We start from the raw sequence: 24,878 nt of genomic DNA on the forward strand, positions 1-24,878 counted from the left end.
ATTTAAACCTTTTATTTTTCATCTAATTTTTACAACCCCTATAAATTACACAGATATCCTGATGCTGGATTTAATGTTATTATTTAACTTTCCTGGAATTGTAAATATATTTTGTTTGTGTATGTATCATGTTTAATTTTGAATTTAAAATTGGTCTCAATAAGACCCCCAATAAAGATGCAACTGTCTTATAATCTGTGGTTTAATAATATCTTGAATATCTTTATCATACCATATTCATCATACTAATTACATATAGAATGGTTGTAGGAATACACTTAGTTTTATAGGACACTTTGTCAGGGTCAAAGCATGAGATAATTGAGATAACTACCTTTGACAATAATTTGTAACCTGCAAAATTCACATCATAAGTAAAGAAAGATTCGGAGATTTTCTATAGATTTTTGGATCATTTTCTCCTGGATAAAATTTAGTTGTTGTAACTTTAACATTTTGTGATAACCTAAAGACTTTATATCAGCTCTATTGGGTGGCATAGCATATTCTTTGGAAAGAATTGAAATGTAAATCATATGCACTATGTTCAAGGATGTTTAAAGACTATTACTATGTAATACCTTAGAATTCTGTAAAAATTTTATTATCACTGCGTAGATAAAGACTGGTTAGGATAATTTGTGTTTTGAAATAAGGTTTAGGGAAAAAAGTCAAGAATGTGGATATGACTTTTATTCATATGGTGCAGTACAGCAACTCTGGTGATTTACATACCTTCAGTCATGAATACATGTAGATAGGTATTGGAAAGACTCCTCTACATTTTGAAATTTTTAATTCAAAAGTATAGATTTTTTTTTTAAGTTTGAAAGATTAGATGGTAGCATATCATTTGCTTGTGAATTAAAAAATAAATCCAAACATATACATCTTTGGATGATAATTGTAGAATTTTATCAATTCTTGGACTTCGGTCTTGATATCATCCTTTAATGTCCTTAAAATTTTAATGACTGTCTTTTAGTTTTAGTTGAATTAGTTTCTTTTCTACATGTGAAAATGACATCATCCAAAGAAGTTCTTCATCTGCATGTTATATGAAGAAGACAATTTTCATCACAGTGAAAGAGATTGTTTTGTTAAACATAATGCATTGATGCACAAATATACTTTTAGATTTTTAATAGCTAGGGTTCATATTTTTTAATATGGAATGCTAAGTACTGTTGATTTCAATTTTTTGTGAACAAAGTCATACTTGTAGAAAAAAAATGTACATGATGTGTTAGAAAAGCATGTGTAAACCTGATGACTTTATAATTGCTGATTAAATCAATTATGAGTTTCATCTTTGTTACATTGTAAACTTTCTAAGTAGGGCACACATCAGAAACTCTTAAAATTCTGAGTATCAGGGTTTAACACAACAATTCCAAATGATTTTTGGACGCTTTTTATGTATCAAAAAAAGACAAAACAGAATGTTTGTTCACAGATGTTCCAATGGAAAACAACCACGAAGAAATGATTTGAAATGTTCTTCATGTGATTCATGTAAAATGTATTTTAAAATTGTACCCTAACATTTATCTTTTGCATAAATGCATTTTTGTTGAGAATTTCTCATAACTTTGAAAAAAAAAGTAGTCTTATTGTATAATATGGTTAACTTAAAATTTTGTAGACTTAAAAGTTGTACATGATGTGTTACACATCTTACATATGTAACCATTTCATTTCAGGGCATTCAGCATATATTGTGGTTTTGTCTTAAATTTGTTTGTTCATGTAATCAATAATTTGAGAATACTCAAATTAGGTAATGCATGAGAGAATAGGCAAGAAAATCAGGTTTAAGAAATGGTTTTTACTATTTATAAGGGGTTAATCTATATATTGAATCTATAAGTACATTTAGTCTATACATTTAAGGTATTTGTGCATGAAATAAACTTACATTTTAGCATTTTAAGAAAATTGTAAACATTGCTTTAGCCAGTTTTAAAAAATGATTAGATTCACTGTCAGCATGTTATTTCTTGTAAAATAAATGAGAAAACAAACAATTTTATTTGAGTCAGTTTTTTTTTATGTAAATAAGAAACATTGGAAGTTGGGAATATTTCACAAAGTTGATTGAATATAATACTCACTAGGACAGTTGGAGTATTATGATTTTACCCTAAAGGACACCATTTTAAATTTCAATATACAAATCATGATTAGTCATGCAGTATAAAGTTTACACTTGCCAAAAAGTAAATGGTATCTCTATTCAGGGTCAATCCAAAGGAATGAAAACAATGTTTCTTTCTATGTATCAAATTTAAAGGATTTCTTGCAATAATTTCACTGTGTTCCTGTTCTGTTTTCTTTCTATGTATGGATAACCCTAACCTGTTCAATCAGAATACAAGAAGTAAATAAATTATGTCAAATGAAGAAAGTGCACAGCAGAAATTTACATGAATTGAACAGAGAATTCTGAGTTTCCCTCAAATATGACACAAAGTGATGTAAATTTAAAAGAAAATGTGGATCCATCTTATGATTGAGACTAGTACATATTATGAATGATGGGCACTATGACCATTAGAATGACATTACATTGATTCAATTATATGGACAGCTCTTAATCCATACAGTCAAAATGGAGGAAATATTTTTCTTTATAGGCATAAAGTAAGAAACACTCACACAATTCATCAGAATTTTACTCTTTAAAGAAAAGGAGCCTTACTTGCTTTGTTGAGTTGACATTCCTATTTTGTCTTTGGTAGGTACACTGATGGTTTCCTTGACTATAATGAGAACTTTTTATTTAAAAGTCCTCAGATTGTCCTGATATTTTGGTTAAAATATCTGCATGACATCAAATAATTTGTTCATACAAAGAAATAAAAGATTTTCCAGGTTTCTTCTTTTTTTGGGGGTCAAATTAAAAAGTGTCCAACTAATATATCCAACATATAATACAAGATAATCATCCAAGTTACACAAAGGTAAATAAATGACATTTTTAAGGTTTTAGTCAAAAGATCAAAGTGAGAAGGATATTTAATAGTTTGGTTAATATTCATCAAACTCCATGGATAGATTAATTAAACAAGCTTCATAAATTTTGATTTTCAGGTAAAAGATTAGCATAATTTTTGCTATACCATTGTTGTCCATGAATATCTAAACAACTCTATTGATTTTTCAGGTTAAGGGTCAATGTGTTCCTACTACAGTAAAACTTCATTAATATAAGGATATCAGGGTGATTCGTTTATTTGTTAGAAATTAGTTATAAAATCTCCCACTCTTTCTATAATATATAAGTGAATGTGCTCCTTAATTTTAAAGAATTTTACAACCAAATCATATACTGACTTTCAATCCTTCAAAACACAATATAAATTGAATCTTGATATTAATACTTTTAGGCTTTCAGACTTATAGGATTTCAATCTTAAAAACTTTCAGACTTTTAATCTTTAAAAGCATTTAATCATGAGGACTGATTATTTATCTAGTAAGTCTTGTCTTTATGTAATTAAGATCAGTCTTTAGTTATTCAAAATTTTCATTTTTGTAAAACCAAATTGTGAAAGTACGGTGTTTATGTAATCTTCTTAATGTTTATCTAAAATTATTGGATTTTAATACGGTCAAATATAATTTGTGATGATCAAAATTTCCAACTGAATTCAAAGACAAACTGCCTGACCAATATATATCTAAAGTTTCAACTCCATACAATCTTGAATATCCCTAGATATCAATACATTTATTCAGCATTAGCTATCATCCGTAAAATAACCTAAGGAACACTTTTATCGTAACTTTAAAAAACATGAAATTTCTCATGCAATTTTAAAGAATCTTTGTTATAAGGGATATTAGAGGCAAAGGATCCATAAATTTCCAAGTAGCAATATTTTAAAACTACATATCCACATTGAATTGATGATCATTTGAAGATCCCTTTTCTTGATAACTCATGAAATTTCATGTAGATAGTGACTATAATGTGTAATTAATCTTCATGAAAAAAAAGGATGGTGTTAAGTTAGCCACACCCAACATCCAAGGGAGAGGGAAGGGGGTTGAACCCTTTTGTCCAGGATACATGAATTTTAAAGGTTTAAAAAAAAATTATAAAATTATATCAAATTTATAAGGTTAATATTTTTTAAGTTTTGTTTTTATTAAAAAGAAAATTTGAAAGTTAAATAAAAACAAAACTTAAAAAATATTAACTATATTTTTTAAGTTTTGTTTTTATTAAAAAGAAAATTTGAAAGTTAAATAAAAACAAAACTTAAAAAATATTAACCTTATAAATTTGATATAATTTTATAATTTTTTTTTTAAACCTTTAAAATTCATGTATCCTGGACAAAAGGGTTCAACCCCCTTCCCTCTCCCTTGGATGTTGGGTGTGGCTAACTTAACACCATCCTTTTTTTTCATGAAGATTAATTACACATTATAGTCACTATCTACATGAAATTTCATGAGTTATCAAGAAAAGGGATCTTCAAATGATCATCAATTCAATGTGGATATGTAGTTTTAAAATATTGCTACTTGGAAATTTATGGATCCTTTGCCTCTAATATCCCTTATAACAAAGATTCTTTAAAATTGCATGAGAAATTTCATGTTTTTTAAAGTTACGATAAAAGTGTTCCTTAGGTTATTTTACGGATGATAGCTAATGCTGAATAAATGTATTGATATCTAGGGATATTCAAGATTGTATGGAGTTGAAACTTTAGATATATATTGGTCAGGCAGTTTGTCTTTGAATTCAGTTGGAAATTTTGATCATCACAAATTATATTTGACCGTATTAAAATCCAATAATTTTAGATAAACATTAAGAAGATTACATAAACACCGTACTTTCACAATTTGGTTTTACAAAAATGAAAATTTTGAATAACTAAAGACTGATCTTAATTACATAAAGACAAGACTTACTAGATAAATAATCAGTCCTCATGATTAAATGTTTTAAAGATTAAAAGTCTGAAAGTTTTTAAGATTGAAATCCTATAAGTCTGAAAGCCTAAAAGTATTAATATCAAGATTCAATTTATATTGTGTTTTGAAGGATTGAAAGTCAGTATATGATTTGGTTGTAAAATTCTTTAAAATTAAGGAGCACATTCACTTATATATTATAGAAAGAGTGGGAGATTTTATAACTAATTTCTAACAAATAAACGAATCACCCTGATATCCTTATATTAATGAAGTTTTACTGTAGTAGGAACACATTGACCCTTAACCTGAAAAATCAATAGAGTTGTTTAGATATTCATGGACAACAATGGTATAGCAAAAATTATGCTAATCTTTTACCTGAAAATCAAAATTTATGATGAATATTAACCAAACTATTAAATATCCTTCTCACTTTGATCTTTTGACTAAAACCTTAAAAATGTCATTTATTTACCTTTGTGTAACTTGGATGATTATCTTGTATTATATGTTGGATATATTAGTTGGACATTATTTTTAATTTGACCCAAAAAAGAAGAAACCTGGAAAATCTTTTATTTCTTTGTATGAACAAATTATTTGATGTCATGCAGTTATTTTAACCAAAATATCAGGACAATCTGAGGACTTTTAAATAAAAAGTTCTCATTATAGTCAAGGAAACCATCAGTGTACCTACCAAAGACAAAATAGGAATGTCAACTCAACAAAGCAAGTAAGGCTCCTTTTCTTTAAAGAGTAAAATTCTGATGAATTGTGTGAGTGTTTCTTACTTTATGCCTATAAAGAAAAATATTTCCTCCATTTTGACTGTATGGATTAAGAGCTGTCCATATAATTGAATCAATGTAATGTCATTCTAATGGTCATAGTGCCCATCATTCATAATATGTACTAGTCTCAATCATAAGATGGATCCACATTTTCTTTTAAATTTACATCACTTTGTGTCATATTTGAGGGAAACTCAGAATTCTCTGTTCAATTCATGTAAATTTCTGCTGTGCACCTTCTTCATTTGACATGATTTATTTACTTCTTGTATTCTGATTGAACAGGTTAGGGTTATCCATACATAGAAAGAAAACAGAACAGGAACACAGGGAAATTATTGCAAGAAATCCTTTAAATTTGATACATAGAAAGAAACATTGTTTTCATTCCTTTGGATTGACCCTGAATAGAGATACCATTTACTTTTTGGCAAGTGTAAACTTTATACTGCATGACTAATCATGATTTGTATATTGAAATTTAAAATGGTGTCCTTTAGGGTAAAATCATAATACTCCAACTGTCCTAGTGAGTATTATGTTCAATCAACTTTGTGAAATATTCCCAACTTCCAATGTTTCTTATTTACATAAAAAAAAAAAAACTGACTCAAATAAAATTGTTTGTTTTCTCATTTATTTTACAAGAAATAACATGCTGACAGTGAATCTAATCATTTTTTAAAACTGGCTAAAGCAATGTTTACAATTTTCTTAAAATGCTAAAATGTAAGTTTATTTCATGCACAAATACCTTAAATGTATAGACTAAATGTACTTATAGATTCAATACATAGATTAACCCCTTATAAATAGTAAAAACCATATCTTAAACCTGATTTTCTTGCCTATTCTCTCATGCATTACCTAATTTGAGTATTCTCAAATTATTGATTACATGAACAAACAAATTTAAGACAAAACCACAATATATGCTGAATGCCCTGAAATGAAATGGTTACATATGTAAGATGTGTAACACATCATGTACAACTTTTAAGTCTACAAAATTTTAAGTTAACCATATTATACAATAAGACTACTTTTTTTTTTCAAAGTTTTGAGAAATTCTCAACAAAAATGTATTTATGCAAAAGATAAATGATAGGGTACAATTTTAAAATACATTTTACATGAATCACATGAAGAACATTTCAAATCATTTCTTCGTGGTTGTTTTCCATTGGAACATCTGTGAACAAACATTCTGTTTTGTCTTTTTTTGATACATAAAAAGCGTCCAAAAATCATTTGGAATTGTTGTGTCAAACCCTGATACTCAGAATTTTAAGAGTTTCTGATGTGTGCCCTACTTAGAAAGTTTACAATGTAACAAAGATGAAACTCATAATTGATTTAATCAGCAATTATAAAGTCATCAGGTTTACACATGCTTTTCTAACACATCATGTACATTTTTTTTCTACAAGTATGACTTTGTTCACAAAAAATTGAAATCAACAGTACTTAGCATTCCATATTAAGAAATATGAACCCTAGCTATTAGAAATCTAAAAGTATATTTGTGCATCAATGCATTATGTTTAACAAAACAATCTCTTTCACTGTGATGAAAATTGTCTTCTTCATATAACATGCAGATGAAGAACTTCTTTGAATGATGTCATTTTCACATGTAGAAAAGAAATTAATTCAACTAAAACTAAAAGACAGTCATTAAAATTTTAAGGACATTAAAGGATGATATCAAGACCGAGGTCCAGGAATTGATAAAATTCTACAATTATCATCCAAAGATGTATATGTTTGGATTTATTTTTTAATTCACAAGCAAATGATATGCTACCATCTAATCTTTCAAACTTAAAAAATAATCTATACTTTTGAATTAAAAATTTCAAAATGTAGAGGAGTCTTTCCAATACCTATCTACATGTATTTATGACTGAAGGTATGTAAATCACCAGAGTTGCTGTACTGCACCATATGAATAAAAGTCATATCCACATTCTTGACTTTTTTCCCTAAACCTTATTTCAAAACATAAATTATCCTAACCAGTCTTTATCTACGCAGTGATAATAAATTTTTTACAGAATTCTAAGGTATTACATAGTAATAGTCTTTAAACATCCTTGAACATAGTGCATATGATTTACATTTCAATTCTTTCCAAAGAATATGCTATGCCACCCAATAGAGCTGATATAAAGTCTTTAGGTTATCACAAAATGTTAAAGTTACAACAACTAAATTTTATCCAGGAGAAAATGATCCAAAAATCTATAGAAAATCTCCAAATCTTTCTTTACTTATGATGTGAATTTTGCAGGTTACAAATTATTGTCAAAGGTAGTTATCTCAATTATCTCATGCTTTGACCCTGACAAAGTGTCCTATAAAACTAAGTGTATTCCTACAACCATTCTATATGTAATTAGTATGATGAATATGTTATGATAAAGATATTCAAGATATTATTAAACCACAGATTATGACACACTTGCATCTTTAATGGGGGTCTTATTGAGACCAATTTTAAATTCGAAATTAAACATGATACATACACAAACAAAATATATTTACAATTCCAGGAAAGTTAAATAATAACATTAAATCCAGCATCTGGATATATGTGTAATTTATAGGGGTTGTAAAAATTAGATGAAAAATAAAAGGTTTAAATGTGTAATTCCCATACATAACAACAGTCTTCAATATGAATTGGTAAAAATAAAAGTCACATTCAGATACTTTGAGGTCCGTGAGAATTAGTTTTTAAAGAGCTCATGCTATCAGAAAATCATATTTTCAATACTTGATTTGACTAGATCTCAGTTTGATAAATGATTACACTTTATCCATAGTCAGTGTCTGACAGTGAAAGATACAATCCTGGGTCCTTTCTTTGTCATCCTGTTAACCACAGTCTATGATCGTACTGGTTAAATTCGTTGGAAATCATATTTATCTATGTTCTTCTTAAATCCACCATCCTCTTAAGTTTGGTTTTCTTGTTTCAGTGTTCCAAGAGAGGATATTCTGTTAGTCTTTGCATAATCTGATAGTCTTTTACCATTCTAAGAGTAGACATAGATCATTTCCATAAGCCCTCACTAGAGAATCCTGAAAATTAAAAAAATGTCTTAGTTGAAAAAAAAAATGTAATGTAATATAAGCTTGATGGAATTCTAAATATAGACAAAAAAGGGTATAAATACAAGTTGAAACATAAGATTTTGACTTTTCATATTAACCATGGGTAACACCTCTAGTAAAGAAAAGACTAAAGGAATGAGTAAAATTCAGTTTGGAGAGAGAATTCTTTCAGAGAAAGATGTAGACAGAGGTATACCAGTTAAAATAAAAAAAGATGGCACTATTGAGATCATTTCTCAAGAAGAATATAACCAATTATGTCCAGAAAAGGGTGATCCTAATGTCGTCAGAGATTACATAGAAAGACCATTGATTTCAAAAGAAGCCAATTAAGAATATAACCATTTATTACCAAAAGAGGGTGAGAATTACTTGGATTACACTGAAAGACCTTTGACTAGAGAAGAAGTCAAGTTTATAGATGATAAGAGAAAACAGTTGTCAGAAAAAAAAAGATTGTTAAAGACACATGATTTTTAGCCCACAAAACCATTGGAGATACAAGGATTACAAGATACAAGGATTAATGGAGGAAGTCCAAACTGAACTCTTGGAAGACATTAAGGCTCATTATGAGAGTAACTTTCCAGTGTTTGTTTATTACAAAATTATGTATTCTGATTAAAAAAAAGAAAAGTTTTCACTTTCATTTGTTGTGCCTTTGACCATTTAAATTGACCTTATGGTCAAGATTGTGATATATACACTCTGATAATCATCTATGATGTCTCTATGATGTTTACCTCAAAAGATTGAATCAGGGTATTTGTGTTCAAAGAACTGAAGAAACTATACAGACAGATCTAAGATTTTGGAAGCATACATATTAATGAGGTTAAAGGAGATATAACACTACATTATTAAAAAGAAAGAACACAAACTCATAGAAATGATATTGAAAGTACCTCTTATGAATAAAGTGTCATGCTCTAAGGTATTATTTTTATAAACAGAAGGTTTACAGCAGTCCCATGCAGTCATAAGAAGATCTTGGGTAGAAGAAACACTAGGAAATTTTATTTGCACACAATCAGATCATCTTACATCAGTTATATGGTTACAGTCTTTATACATAGTCAAGAGGGTCATTAAGATTTCTTTTCTGGTCATCCTAATGAGCCACATTATAGTATTCTTTCCCTTTGATATAATGTTAATATTAAATGGAAAATTCAGAATTCATCAACAATTCAAGTCAAAACTTCCTATCTTTACCAACTATGCATTTAAGGAAGCTGGGGGTTAACAAATTAGCCATATTTAACTTATTCTATAAATATGCTATCTTCATCTGTTAACTATCATTTGGCAAAGAAAAATTTCATACTTTTTAGTTTTAAAAATTTGATCATGAATTTTTATGCCTTTTTCTTCTTCTTCTAAAGGATATCAAAATAGTTTAAACATGACCATGACCACCAAGCCCTCTTTATTTAAAAAATCATGTATCATTTACTTATCAATTCAAAAATATAAAAATGCATATGTAAATAAATAAATAAATAAATAAAAATTACAATTGTATCTCATTGCAACTTTACCTTCAAGTTTGTGTGTTTCTATGTTGGTTGACTAACTGTGTATTTCCAAAGGAAGGGCAGACAGTCTGAACTTCATAGAGAATTGATTATAGATGGTTAGGAACAAAACTTATCTTCCATGTTGATGACTGTAAAAATAAAACCATTTTGTTAATATGACAGAGTACTGCATTAAACAATGCATGTTTAAAACCTGAACAAACATGTACAATGCCAAAAAAAAGGATCATGAAAATATTTGTTTTTAATCTCGAAAAATTGTTTTTAACATTAACTCCAGATGAGAAAAGTTCATCATGTTATCTATAGATAATAAACAAGCACAACTACTGTATTAATATCACAAATAAAATGATTATCAGATTAATTATTTAGACACTAGAAGACTTTTTATTAACAGCAGATTCAATTTTGTTTAATACCTGTCAGTACTGCATACAGAAAAATACATTATTTTTTAGCATCATCACAGTACAACATGTAGTCCTTCATTTTTTGAAAAGCTCATTACTAAGAAACAAAAGTGAAAATGAAAATATATGTATGCCATATATCACACATATTTAGAATCAAAACAAAAAGTAAATGACTATTATGATTAATCTTTTGTAGATTTTTACTTTTCTGTTATAACAATCCTAATATCTCTTTGATCACCATTTAGTAAGTCTGAATTCCATGGCCATGGGTAACATACATAATGAATTATGAAATTATGTCATATAATTTATACAATAGGACTTATTAATATTCTGAAGATCCCTTGATATATTTTAGGTTAAATAAGGGTGTGTTTATATGAATGTAAGTTAGAGATATCAGATCACATAAGTATTACACAGTAATTAAATTAAACCATATAATCATGCTTAAATGCAAGTCAAAATAAGCAGCCACCGAGGCTGTGAAGGACTAACATGACGTCACTGCCAAGTTTATGACGTCACAATGCATAGGTAAGCTCGCTGTTTGAACTGGCTAGGCTTTGACTGTGAATGAAAACGTGACGTCATAATCACATTGCATTTATACAGTGGATGACGTCACAATGCATAGGTAAGTCCAACTTATTTTTTGCACACGACCCTAATTTTTTTGCACACGGTCCTTTACAGATGATGCAAACAGGTATATAAGAAAACGCAGGTAAAAGGTATATTTTTGCACACGACCCTAAATAAGGGTGTGGTTATATGAATGTAAGTTAGAGACAACAGATCACATAAGTATTACACAGTAATTAAATTAACCATATAATCATGCTTAAATGCAAAGATGACCTTCATAGGAAATGTAAAAATTAAAAAACAAGAAAAACTTACCAGAGATATCCAAATATATGCCCAATAAGCCTATCCATTAAATAATCCAGTGAAATAACATCTCAGCTGATCCTGAAAAAATCATACAATTCAGTGATACACAATTAACCTCATTTTACAATGTAAGTAAAGCAATAATTTACAGACAAAAGGGACAGAAATGTAAAAGATACCATGTATTTTACCAAAATTTAGAGGACATCGTTCTGATTTAAATTCAATTATAGAATGACCCATCATAGAAATATTAAATGCACTCTGAGTTACATGCACTGGTTATACAACTGTAAATCCATGAAATGAGGATAGATACAGCATTTACATTTAAAATAGAACTTTACATATAAATCATAGTTAAATACAAAGATGACCTTCATAGGAAATGTAAACAAAAATAAGACAAACTTACCTGTGGAATAGGTCTGTCAGAAAGGAGATTTCAAAAATGAACACGCTCTCAACATTCACATGACAAGAATGCATCAGGATGTTTACTTCCGTGGTCAGAGAGAAATTGAGCTTTATACAAGAAAAGCTTCACAGCAGGAAAATCATCATAGTAAAAGAGAGGAAAAACGAAAGATAGTCCTACATTTTCTGAAAATCTAAGTTCACTTCTTAGAAACAAAAGTGAAAATGAAACTTTAATTTTACAAGTGGATGACGTCATAATGCATAGGTAAGTTCGCTGACTAGATAGTGTACAAAGACGTACACAGTAAGATCAAAAGGTAAGTCCAACATATTTTTGCACACGACCCTAATTTTTTGCACACGGTGCTTACAGATGATGCAACAGGTATAAAAACGCAGGTAAAACGTATTGATGCACAGGGCCCTTACAGTAAAGGTATATAAACCATGTGTGTTATATGTTATTGTTTTCAGTAAAAAAAAAACCAGTTTGAACAGGTTAGGCTAGACTGTCTAGACTGTGAAGCGTGACGTCATAATGACATTCTTGAAATGTTTTGCACACGGCCCCAAAGTATTTACCTGTATAGTTAGCATAAACAAAACGTAGTACCAACGTACCAATGTAAACACAGTGTAAACACCATATTTAGGGCTATGTACTGACCCACCTAGCCCCCCTAGGGTTAGGGTTAGGGTTAGGGTTAGGGTTAGTAGGGTTAGGGTTAGGGTTAGTAAGGTTAGGTTTAGGGTTAGGGAGTTAGGGTTAGTAAGGTTAGAGTTAGGGTTAGGGTTAGGGTTAGTAGGGTTAGGGTTAGGGGCGAGGGTTAGGGTTAGGGTTAGGGGATTAGGGTTAGTAGGGTTAGGGTTAGGGCTAGGGTTAGGGCTAGGGCTAGGGTTAGTAGGGTTAGGGTTAGGGCTCTCGTCTTGGTGTAAAATGTAACATAAATTTTCACTTTTTGTAACATAACCTTTCAAAAGTGTAAATTGTAACGTAACTTGTGTAAATTGTAACATAACTTGTGTAATTGTAACATAAGTATATACGAGGGTTAAAAATCGATCACTTTGATTTTATTGATTATTTCAACCCGAATTTACTCTGTTTTAAGATTTCTAACCCTCTGGGTTTCAGCTTTCTATTTTTATTATTAGCTGAGATAGTACTCACTTATGTTACATTTTACACAATTATTTACCAAATATTTTTATGTTTTTAATTCCTAAATTAAGATTATTTAAGTATTTAAAAGTTATAAATAAAAATTTTTATATTGTTTTAGGGTAAAAGTTATTGATTTTTACTAGAAATAAATCTGATATATGACCTCAAAGTTTATGTTACATTTTACACTTTCTAACCCTGGGGTTAGAACAAAATTATTGAAATTTATACATTTTGACCGTTTAACGCTCTGGTGCACCTTTTATTGATATGGTTTCCTCTTATAATGAAATATTAAACAGGAAAGAACAAGTTTTGACCTTAATATTCAAATAATTGGGTTATCAAATTATTTTTTTCAAAAATAACACAGTATTGAGAGTCTCAAATAATAAATATGTGTAGACAGAACAGGAAATAACATGTTTCTATTTGTATTTTTAAAATATAACATGTTTTAAATTGTTTGCAACATTTAGTTTGTCAAAATATCAAGTCGCAACAAAAAATAAATGCATTAAGTGTTTTTAACATGTCGCGACATCATTTTTCCCATATATTTTGTCGAATACGTATAAAATTGAATTATACCACTTTATATTTGTACGGTTAACTTAGACGAAGAAAAAAAAAACCCTGATTTTACTTTAATTAACTGTATTTTTAAGAAATACAAGAAAAAAGTATATGCATAACCCTGGGGTTTGAAAGTGTAAAATGTAACATAAACATTTTTAAACATTTTGCACTGTAATAATTGCATTAAGTAGATTATGTTATGAATTCACAAAATTTAGCATAATTCTAATTGTTCGCAATACTCAGTAAGTCGAAAAATTATGTTGCGACTGAACAAGAGATACCTCAGTGATTTCGAGATGTCGCGACTCCTAATTTGTCTTTTTTTTTGTCAATTAAATATTAACCTTAAAAGTTTTGGTTTATAATTGTACGGTTTACCTAAACGAAGGAAAATCAGTCTTGTTTCTACTTAAATTCCTGTATATTTAAGCACTTCAAGGAAAATGAATATTTGTTGGGACTTAATTTTTTTTTTTTTTTTAAATGCTACTTACCTCTTTGCAGAGGTCATTTGAGAGGAAGCTGACAAATATTTCTTTTAATTTCAGGTTATTCATATTCAATGATGGTTGATTTTCCTGTAATATGAAATATAAAAAGATTTATAAGAACAAAACATCCAAAAGGGGAATGTATATTATAACCCTGGGGTAAGAAAGAGTAAAATGTATCTTAATCAATTTTTGAATATTATGTGCCATTGAAATTGAAAAAAGGTATAGTATGTAAGAAATAAACAAAATATATTATTTTGTCCTAGGATTAGCCTTAAGTGGTGGAGGGTTGGCATTAGGGTCAGTTGGCATTAAGGATAAGGTTCGTCTGCAGGGGCTAGGGTCAGGGCTAGGGTTAGGCATGAAAGGTGTAGGGATAGCATTAGGGTTAGGGTTAGGGTTAGGGTTAGGGCTAGGGCTAGGGCTAGGGCTAGGGTTAGGGCTAGGGCTAGGGCTTGACCTTAAGTGGTGGAGGGTTGGCTTTAGGGTCAAGGTTGGCATTAGGGATAAGGGTCCTCTGCAGGGGCTAGGGTTGGGGCTAGGGTTAGGCATAAGGGGTGTAGGGATAGCATTAGGGTTAGGGCTAGTCCTAGGATTAGCCTTAAGTGGTGGAGGGTTGGCATTAGGGTCAGGGTTGGCATTAAGGATAAGGTTCGTCTGCAAGGGCTAGGGTAAGGGCTAGGGTTAGGCATAAGGGGTGTAGGGTTAGCATTAGGGTTAGGGTTAGGGCTAGGGTTAGGGTTCAGCCAATCAGAATCCAGCCTTTTTGATCACGTGATTTCTCTCAGCCAATCAAATCCTCGCCTATCTAGGCCCCTTATACTACTACTTTCCCATTATGAACAGATCGAGGAAAGTGGATTATCTGACGTCAGAATAAATTCATATGCTAATCGAGGCACTTACGATACTTTCTAACTGACCAATCAGCTAAATGAGATGCGTTAGGAGTGAGTACCAGAAAAATACTATGGAAATTTCATACTTGGAAAAGGATTGATTAACGTGGTTTCTGATAAATTTATTTTTATGGATTTAAGCCACTGATAAGACACGGATCTATGTACGATTTCTGAGATCACAGAAACAAATAATTGATTGATTAATGTACATAGTTTAAAGTTTTGTAAAGTGTTTGGTGGGTAATTCACTACCCGTTGGTCTACACGTATTTCCGAGTATCAGTGAGTACAAGTTTTTTGTGCATTTCTTAACCCAAAACCGTAAACACTGAGAATCCATGCGTATTATTACATGTACATGTAAGTATAATAAGCCTTTGCCGAAAATTACATTTGTAAAAGTGTGAAATGTAGAAAAGGATAAAAGGTAAATTGATCTAAACCACTGTCTATATAAAATGAAAACGTGTAGTAAACCAGCATGTTTTGTCGTTCTGTCATTGAATTGGACAATTGTTTTCGATAAGCAACTATGTGCGAAATAATAACATTGCCATATATTATCGTTGTCTTTTCTATTCTCACAAAAGAAAAATGCAAATATATATTTGCCGACTAGCCCATGAAGCATATCGGGGAGCCGGCAGTTTATTAAACTATAGTACATACATTTAACACAAAATATCTGTAACACACATCATATAACTTCTCATTTGATACAAAAATCCCTAATTCAATACATTATGGATTCAAAAAAACTTGATTGGCCCGGATGAAAACCAGAGATAAAAAAAACTTGACTTTTTCAAAGAAGAAAAACCTCTGGAAACCTTTTGCCCTCTAATATACGACAGATATATATATATGATCTAAACTATATAAATATATATATGATAATCAATTTTCTTGCATATAATTATAATTATATTAAAATAAATTTTGACGTGTCTTCTTCGGAAGACGGGCTACAATTGATTCCTCGTACTGTTCGAATACCTCTCATAGACTTACACCACGTGACTTTAAACTCCAATTTCATTGGATAACTTTTTTCCGAATCAATAAGACAATTATTTTCTTCGTACCGCGGAAAATATTAAGTCTTTTCTATTCTCATAAAAGAAAAATGCAAATATATATTTGCCGTATAGCCCAGGAAGCATATCGGGGAGCCGGCAGTTTATTAAACTATAGTACATACATTTAACACAAAATATCTGTTACACACATCATATAACTTCTCATTTAATACAAAAACGCCTAATTCAATACATTATTGATTCAAAAAAACTTGACTGGCCCGGATGAAAACCAGAGATTAAAAAACTTGACTTTTTCAAAGATGAAAAACCTCTGGAAACCTTTTGCCCTCTAATATACGATATATTCTGGAGAGGGACGTTAAACAGTATACAATCAATCAATCTAATATACGACAGATATATATATGATCTAAACTATATATATATATATATATATATATATATATATATATATATATATATATATATATATATATATATATATATATATGATAATCAATTTTCTTGCATATAATTATAATTATATTAAAATAAATTTTGACGTGTCTTCTTCGGAAGACGGGCTACAATTGATTCCTCGTACTGTTCGAATACCTCTCATAGACTTACACCACGTGACTTTAAACTCCAATATCATTGTATAACTTTTTTCCGAATCAATAAGACAATTATTTTCCGCTAATCTTCGTACCTTAAGTCTTTTCTATTCTCATGAAAGAAAAATGCAAATATATATTTGCTGACTAGCCCAGGAAGCATATTGTAGAAAAATACCAAAGTTAGGGTGCGAGGAAAAATGCATAATTGAGGAAAAGGGAGGGGGAAAATAATTACAATCCTTATTTCTTAGATACAGCAATGCAATTCTAAAACTTGTCTACTACATATATGTACATGTACATATCTTCATAGATTCACGCTTTCATCTACCATGTCTTTTAATACACCTTTAATTGACACTGGAAGCTACAGCCGCTGCTCTGAATGAATGTAAACCAAGATTTAATCCTGAACTAATTTCTTTTAGTCTAGAAATAATGTTTTCTCTTGCAGCCGTGTAACTATACATATCAATTTAGAAACACCATGTGACAAGAATCATGACCAAATCCCAGACGATCAACACGTCATTGGAAATCAGAAACAAAACACACAAACGAATCAACATCTCGGCCGAAACCGAGTCTTCTGACTGTAGGAGTGGCAATGCGTTTAGATGCTTCCTGTAGACACTTGATATAAGAGTTATTAGTTGAGTCCGCGAAACTGTGTCACTCATGAGCCCAATTTATGGAATAAATCACACGATTAATCACATGAGACGACGAACCTGTGTCCAGCAAATGAGTAATATACAATGCAATGTGGACGGGCTGCGCCGGTTAACACTGAAAACCTTGTTTCTCTGCAAACATTTTCCATTTTCTAAAACTCCCACGGTACGTTTTGTTAGTATTGAAAACTTCTTCCCTTAAGAAGGTGGTCCGACATGTTGTCAGCTAGATCTATCAGAAAGTCACTTCCTGCTCCGCTTCCGGCCACATCGGCTCTTCCTTTTCTCGTATCCCGATGTCTGTCAAATAAAAATTTACTGATAAAATCTGAAAGCAACCATGTCAAAAATAGAAGGGGCTATTATATATTACCGCTTTTCAGTATCTATATTTCACAATAGTGTAATTTCTGGTCAATATGAAGCTATCTGAAATATTATTACAATTTTGTAAAATAAGCCAAAAGAGAGCTGATATTCATTTTGGAACAACTATAATTCCCCAACCACATTTTCAGACAAACACTTTTTCTTATTGTTTTAGAAATTACAAAAGGGTAAAGCACGAGCTACATCCTAACCCAACCAAAGAAAATTATTCAAAAGCATCTATACCACTAGTACCTTGACGCCATGACTTTGAATAAAACATTTGACACTGTATTGTAATGTGTTGCAAATTCATCAATATCATGTGGACCATACATACCTTCCGAACAAAAAAATGTACACTTCTTATTATATGCCTTAATCATCCCTTTTTGTATGCCTGCTGAGCAAATCGGCTTTCGGATATACATGTAAATAAAGTAATTTTGTTATAATCACATAACTGAAAAATATCAGAAGCTATAACCTGGAAATTTTCTTTCTCGCTACCCACCTCTAAAATTTGAGAAATATTTTTATTGGCACTATAAACTGCGACAGAAGAGCCTTTCAAACTGTCAGAATGTATATGAACCATCCTATGCACTGCCTCTAGCTCTCGCCAAGTAGCATTTATAGGACTCTCTTCCGTATCCCAACAACCACAGACGTTTTCACCATCCCCACCCTGCTGTGGGGAACTCGTGTCTGAAAGCTGTCCTTTTGGGATAATATATCCCCATAACCTGTATCTGAAGCATCACTGAATAACTCAAAGTCCCACAAGTCTGATACGTCTATGGTTCTTAACATTGACCCATTAACCAAACTGTAAATATTTTCTGACCAAATTAAAATCACCTGAATTGCATTTTTTGACGAGAAGACTTTGCTATTCCAAATAGCCCTAAACTCGACACAAAGTTACAAATTCCAAGTCATAATGCAAAAAAACGTTCCCCAAAACCTCCTTCATACTAATAAACTGACTGACCAAGCAATGGATTTGCCTACCATTGAACATGCATAAAACTGATTTCTTCAAAATATTAAAGACGTTCTCACAACTCTTTTGTCCGAAACTCTTACTATACCTTTTTGAAAATCCCATTGAAAATCTATAACCAATAAATGTACGTTTTGTGCTGGAATCTATTAACATTTCTCATGCGCTAATAAACACCCGAATTTTATCAACTCGTATTTTACAAAAATACTAATCCTGGAAGCATCAACCCTTGAACAACTACCACTCAAACCGTCGTCTAAGTACACGACGAACTTCACGTTATTAAACCTCATAAAACTTACAAAATATTTGGTGACTTTAGAAAAGTATACCCTGCCGCTGATAAACCGAAAGGAAGAACGTTAAATACAAAATATCTATCCTGACCCCTAATTGTCCATGAAAATTCTAAATATTGCCTATACTCAAGGAATATGGATACCTGGTGATGGGCCGACTTAAGGTCAAAGGTGAAACAAAATCACCGGCGTCGAAAATGTCCCTTGCTGCATTTGTATTTGTAAAAATGTATATTAACCAGGTCCTGTTAACATGCATGCAGTCTAAAACCAATCTAGGTTTAGCTGATCTATTAATAAGCCACAGTGAGTGGATTTACTACCACAGGTTTTTCATTAACCTATGAAATACAGTTTTTGCCAATAAACTCTAAATACTCTATCTCTGATGTAACAAATTCAGAATTTTCAAAAGAAGACTTATTGTTTTTCAAGTCTATATCGTCTTAGACGGTTTTGAAAAGGATTTTGTAACCTTGAGAAATGATTTCTTTAATGTAAATGCTAGCACTTTTTTAATTCGACCCACCTGTCTAAATAACTGTTTAAATGACCCACCGGACTTGCACGCTGTACCGAGCATTGAACTGTGACAGGACACAATGAAAGAGAATTTGAATGAAATTCTTGTCTGATCTCATAAAAATTCTGATTGAACAAGTATCTAAAATACTTATCTCTGACTCGTTGATTTTCTTTCTACAACCCCTCGCCCAATAACCCTTTCCGCCGCACCGGAAGCAGGTTTCTGGTTAAGATGTGGGTGACTTTGTTTCATCTTTCATGTAAGTGTGTAGTCTGAATGACGTGTCGTAGGGTTTCTGTGTTGCTCGTTGTTTTCTCTTTCTCTGTTTGAGCCCTCAAAATCTTCTCGTCATCAGAATCCTCTGCAATGGGGTTAGCTTGGTATTTGCAAATCTGAATTGGTGTCGGTTTCCCCGAGATCTTCCGTTGTAAAATTTTGACGTGTCTTCTTCGTAAGACGGGCAAGAACTGATTCCTCGTACTATTCGAATACTTCTCATAGACTTACACCACGTGACTTTAAACTCCAATTTCATTGGATAACTTTTTTCTGAATCAGTAAGACAATTATACTCCTTTCTTAATGAGATTTCATGAATATGCATATCGAACTCAAAACGAGAATAAGATCGAGTACAAACAAAGATGGAGGAGAAAAAAGCGTCTACAACGCGAGACTTGACAAAAGTACCAAATATTACCTTTGGATTTGTCGAGAGCTACATAAAGAAAGGAAGTCAGAGTCACGGAGAAAAAGAAATATCTAAAGGATATAAATATTTCGCCGAGAGATATGTAACAAACATCACAAGTACGTATAAAAATTTCCGTTTGAACTTTCACTTTGCTTACGATCATGATATGTGCGATGGTCAAGTGTTAAAATCTATACACACAATGAAGGGAAAAACAGATGCGTTTAAATTATATTTATGAATAATAATCTTCATAAACTAATAAGTCAACAAAGTTATTCATTTTTCTGAATTAATTTACTTCACAGTGCAGTAAATGGATGTGTAGTTAAAGGAAAATGCCACAGGTCACAGCGCAGGAATAAATCCCCTCATGATATTGAGGTAAGGAAGAAAATAATTTAGATCAGTAAGATGTTTAATTACATGTATAATTAGTAAGTTTAATTTAAAAAAAAGGATATCAAGATTTGTAAACTTAGTGACAGATAACAATACTTTGCATCTATACTTTTTCTATGCTCGAAATACCAGTTTTGTTCAACAAGCTGTGGTACATTTTGTAGATTTTTCTGCTGGATGGACCCAGTGTGGACAGCAGCTCCTGTTCATGTACAATTGGACAGTCAGGACAGTGCGGGCATGTGACTGGGCTGTTATTTTGTCTTGCACACATGAAATCAGTTAAAATGACATTCATACCATCTGATGTTTTGAAGACTTCTCTGCCTCAGACCTGGCATCTGCCACGAGGAGCGATCTCTGGAAGCACTTCGGACAACGTGGTTGTACATGGTTACGATTCCAAATTACCTCAAGAACAACCCCGTGGATTACGATCAACTTTGTACAATCCAATCAATTCTGATATCCCACCGATCTCTGACCTTTGTTCCAGAGTTTCAGTAGTTGACAAGACTTCTTTATCACTTGTTGTGCAACGAAAACTGTCATCCCATTATGTATCAAATATTTTAGACGCTGGTGTATTTCCGCTTCTTCCTGTTGAAAACGTTATGCAACAACAACTGCATGTGATTCCTGATGAAAAGAAAATTGGTAGTTTGTCTGCTATATACGTATGTGGCAGAAGAGGAGTGCCGTCAAATTGAGGAAATGACAAGGTTGCCAGGAGAAAGTCCCAAGTGGCATGCCATTCGCAAGGAGAGGATAACAGCATCTGTCTCTGGTGATATTGTGAAGCGTAGAGCAAGTAAGGTAACCTTACAAAATCTTATCATGGTTTATGCAGATATTACCTCATTCAAAACCATTTTCAATATTTGATATATATTTGCATCAATTTAAATTTACATAAACGTGTATTTCCAACATATCTTATATGAAAATGAATTTTCTTTGCACATATATAAATTTTGATTTGTATGCTGAAATTATTGTATATACTCTGTTTATAGATTTTGGACCTTTAATTATAAGATTGAAGACAACAAGAAAAGTTGTCACAGAGAGTATGCGACACGCATTGTCGTTCGAGGCAGTTGCTGCTGAAGCCTTTGTACAAGTAAGTAATGTTAATCTATCTGTCAAAGATGTAGCATAATACAATCACTAGTATACATGATCACATGATTCTGGACATGTAACTCAATTTATGCATGACTGATGTTAGAATCATATATTTTGTTTATATCATATTTTAAAAATCTTATTAAATTTGTCTTAAATTGTAGTTGCAAAACAACAATATCAACATATACCCTTGTGGAATTATTGTCAGTCCTTATGCTTCCTGGCTTCTGCTACCCCAGACAGGAAGGTATACAACCCAACTATGAACCCCCTTATGGTTTGCTGGAGATAAAGTGCCCTGTAAAACCCTTAACAGAGTGTGTTTATTTGAAGATGGATGGGGATGTATGGAGACTTTAGGAAAACCTTTACTACTACCACCAAGTTATGATGCAGCTTGCCGTGACAGGTCTTACCTGGTGTTATTTCTTTGTGTGGCACTGTGATATTGCCATTTGGAGGTGATTACCTTTGATAATGAAGAGTGGCAGGAAATGAAAAACAAGATTGATTCATTCTATTTTAACTACTTCCTTGAATAAAAACAATCTTTGAAACTTATTTTTAAAATACTTTTTATCATGCACAGTAAAACAAACTTATAGCAAATACACTTTTAATGAAATGATGACTAATGAATTCACAGATACAGCAAATTGATTTCTTTTTCCTGTGCTTTTGAAACACTGACAAATATTACAAATTTGAAACAAAGCAAACTTATTTGTCCCTGGAAGTTTGTTATAAGCATGTTTTACTGTACAGCTATATTAAAAACAGAAGGCCACATATAGCTTACTGAATAAAAGCTGAAAAGAGGATATGTTATGTATATATAAAACCCTTCCTTATCACAAGAAGTAAAAATTATCTTGAGAAAAATAACCAATATACAGTGTTCAGCCGAAATCAGATTAATCAACAATAAAAACAGTCATTGTAAGAATTTAATTACTAGTTGCATCATAAATATCATAGAAGCTTACACCCCGAGCTCAAAATTGAGTAAATATATGTCGTTTATTCACATTGACAAAGTTATTCATTTACACCAATCTTTGACAAGAGGACCTCTGAACAGAGTCAGCATATTAGCAACAGTCCAAATCTGATTTATTGTACCAGTCATACTCAATGGGATGACACCATCAAAGAGATGGTATTCTTTGACCCTACGAATATGTTGTTCTATGTGTATTCTTAGCTTTGCAATAATTTGTGTTTGCTCTACTTCCTGCTTTGAAAACTGACCTTGGCTAAGAAAAAAGGGAGGGGTGTTGACAGAAATGCCTTTACCTTCTAATACCTTGTTCATCACAAACCCTTTGTCAGCCATAATTGAGTCACCTTCTTCCATAAGATCAAGTAGGCCAGATAATTTTGTTATTTCGACGTCTGACATGCACCCTGTGTATAATGAGGACACAAAAGTGAGAGCTTCATGAGGAGCGATTCCTACAAGCCCTTTCCATGTGTGTGAACTCTTATATGTTGAATAACATTTTGACCCATGTGCTGAGGATGATGGACGCTCAGTTTTAATCTCTGTGCAGTCAATTATGACTCTAGTTGAGGGGTAAAACAACTTGATGGACTGGGGCATTTTTTCATAAATGTGTTCCTTACTCGCGTTATAAAGTTTTTTTTTGTAATTATTTGGCACTAATTATTTCAGTTTATTTCAGTCAGGTAAAATTTTTAAATTATTTTTTTAATAAAATCACATGAATTGAAATTATATCTTTTTCAATGTTAGTCAGGCATTGAGCTTGAGCTCTAACCTTTTTGTTTTAGCTCACCTGAGCCATTTTAAGGTCTAAGTGAGTTTTTTTTATCAATGTCTGATGTTCGTCTGTCGTCTATAAACTTTTCGCATTTTTACATTTATCAGAATTAGTCCTAATTTGAACAAAAAATTGCAAGATAGTGAATTCATATTCCACAGTAAACTGATTTCATAGGCCGAAAGAACCAATTGTTTTGTAGAGCTTTAGTTTATTATTTGTCATACATTTATATGGATATCAATTATAATGATGCATCTTTATGGTCATCTTTTCTTTCAGAAATTGTGCAAGGGAAGTTTGAAGTGTCTGATGGAATGATCAACATCCAACTTGCTGAGCCTTCGTACTAAAAGTGAATCCGTTTGTGTCACCCATTATCTATCAACCCTCTAACATAACCATTTACTATTGCAAATTTCATGGGATATCAGTGAGGAAGTGATTCTAGCAAACACGTCAGAAGTTTTGGATCTTCCATAATTGGGATCTTTGGCACGTACATGGGAGGAAAATAGCAACTGTTGATTTTATGGGATCTTTTTATAATACAGTTGTGTAGTACATATTTTTGTATTTAATACATGTGTTTGTCACTCTAGTCATTAACTTTGTACATTAAATGTACATGGGCCACTGGCAATACATTGTAAATGTATATCCTGTTGAGGTTTCAATGCAGACTTTAGTTTACTACATACCTGTATATCATTACATGATTATCATTAATTTAACCAAGGTGATCCCACAGTAATCATATTTTTCTCTGGATATTTTTGTAAATAACCTTTGATGTAAAATACTTTCAGTGAGAATACATTTAAAAGGTGTGCATATATTGTACATCCATCTGAAAGTACATGCAATATTTGTCTCAAAAAACCATTGTAAAAGAAACAATGAATTTTCATTTTGAAAATATAGATTTGATCTATGAAAAATTGTGATGTCCCTAACAAAAAAAATACTATAGTAAACTATAGTTAACTATAGTTCCAAAGTAAAAACTTTGGAACTTTGATTTACTATGCTGAAAACTTTGGAACTTTGATTTACTATTGTAATAACTTTGGAAC

At 31.4% G+C, this 24,878-nt stretch overlaps 1 protein-coding gene and 1 long non-coding RNA gene across 3 annotated transcripts; both read right to left on the bottom strand.

Annotated features, from left to right (window-relative positions):
• Nucleotides 1–8,311: 8,311 nt before the first annotated feature.
• LOC134242350 (uncharacterized) lies at nucleotides 8,312–12,607 on the bottom strand. 2 transcript variants are annotated; one of them, XR_009986848.1, is made up of 4 exons: nucleotides 12,125–12,602; nucleotides 11,716–11,787; nucleotides 10,394–10,521; nucleotides 8,312–8,819 (listed from the first exon to the last, which is right to left on the bottom strand). It is a non-coding gene; the product is annotated as an uncharacterized LOC134242350 (long non-coding RNA). The 2 variants fall into 2 exon arrangements; XR_009986849.1 differs by lacking the exon at nucleotides 8,312–8,819 and adding an exon at nucleotides 9,250–9,992 and having other exon boundaries at nucleotides 12,125–12,607.
• Nucleotides 12,608–23,060: 10,453 nt separating this feature from the next.
• On the bottom strand, nucleotides 23,061–23,621 carry LOC134242349 (uncharacterized). The gene has a single exon (XM_062724416.1). The coding sequence runs from the start codon at nucleotides 23,619–23,621 to the stop codon at nucleotides 23,061–23,063; it is 561 nt and encodes a 186-aa protein (XP_062580400.1).
• Nucleotides 23,622–24,878: the final 1,257 nt, after the last annotated feature.

Source organism: Saccostrea cucullata, unplaced genomic scaffold (genome assembly GCF_032062105.1).
Source record: "Saccostrea cucullata isolate Sc308-1 unplaced genomic scaffold, CSIRO_AGI_Scuc_v1 ctg5519, whole genome shotgun sequence".
NCBI lineage: Eukaryota > Metazoa > Mollusca > Bivalvia > Ostreida > Ostreidae > Saccostrea > Saccostrea cuccullata.

What these genes read in the sequence shown, in the direction of transcription:
- LOC134242349 (XM_062724416.1), bottom strand. Translation starts at nt 23,621, where the DNA reads ATGCCCCAGTCCATCAAGTTGTTTTACCCCTCAACTAGAGTCATAATT.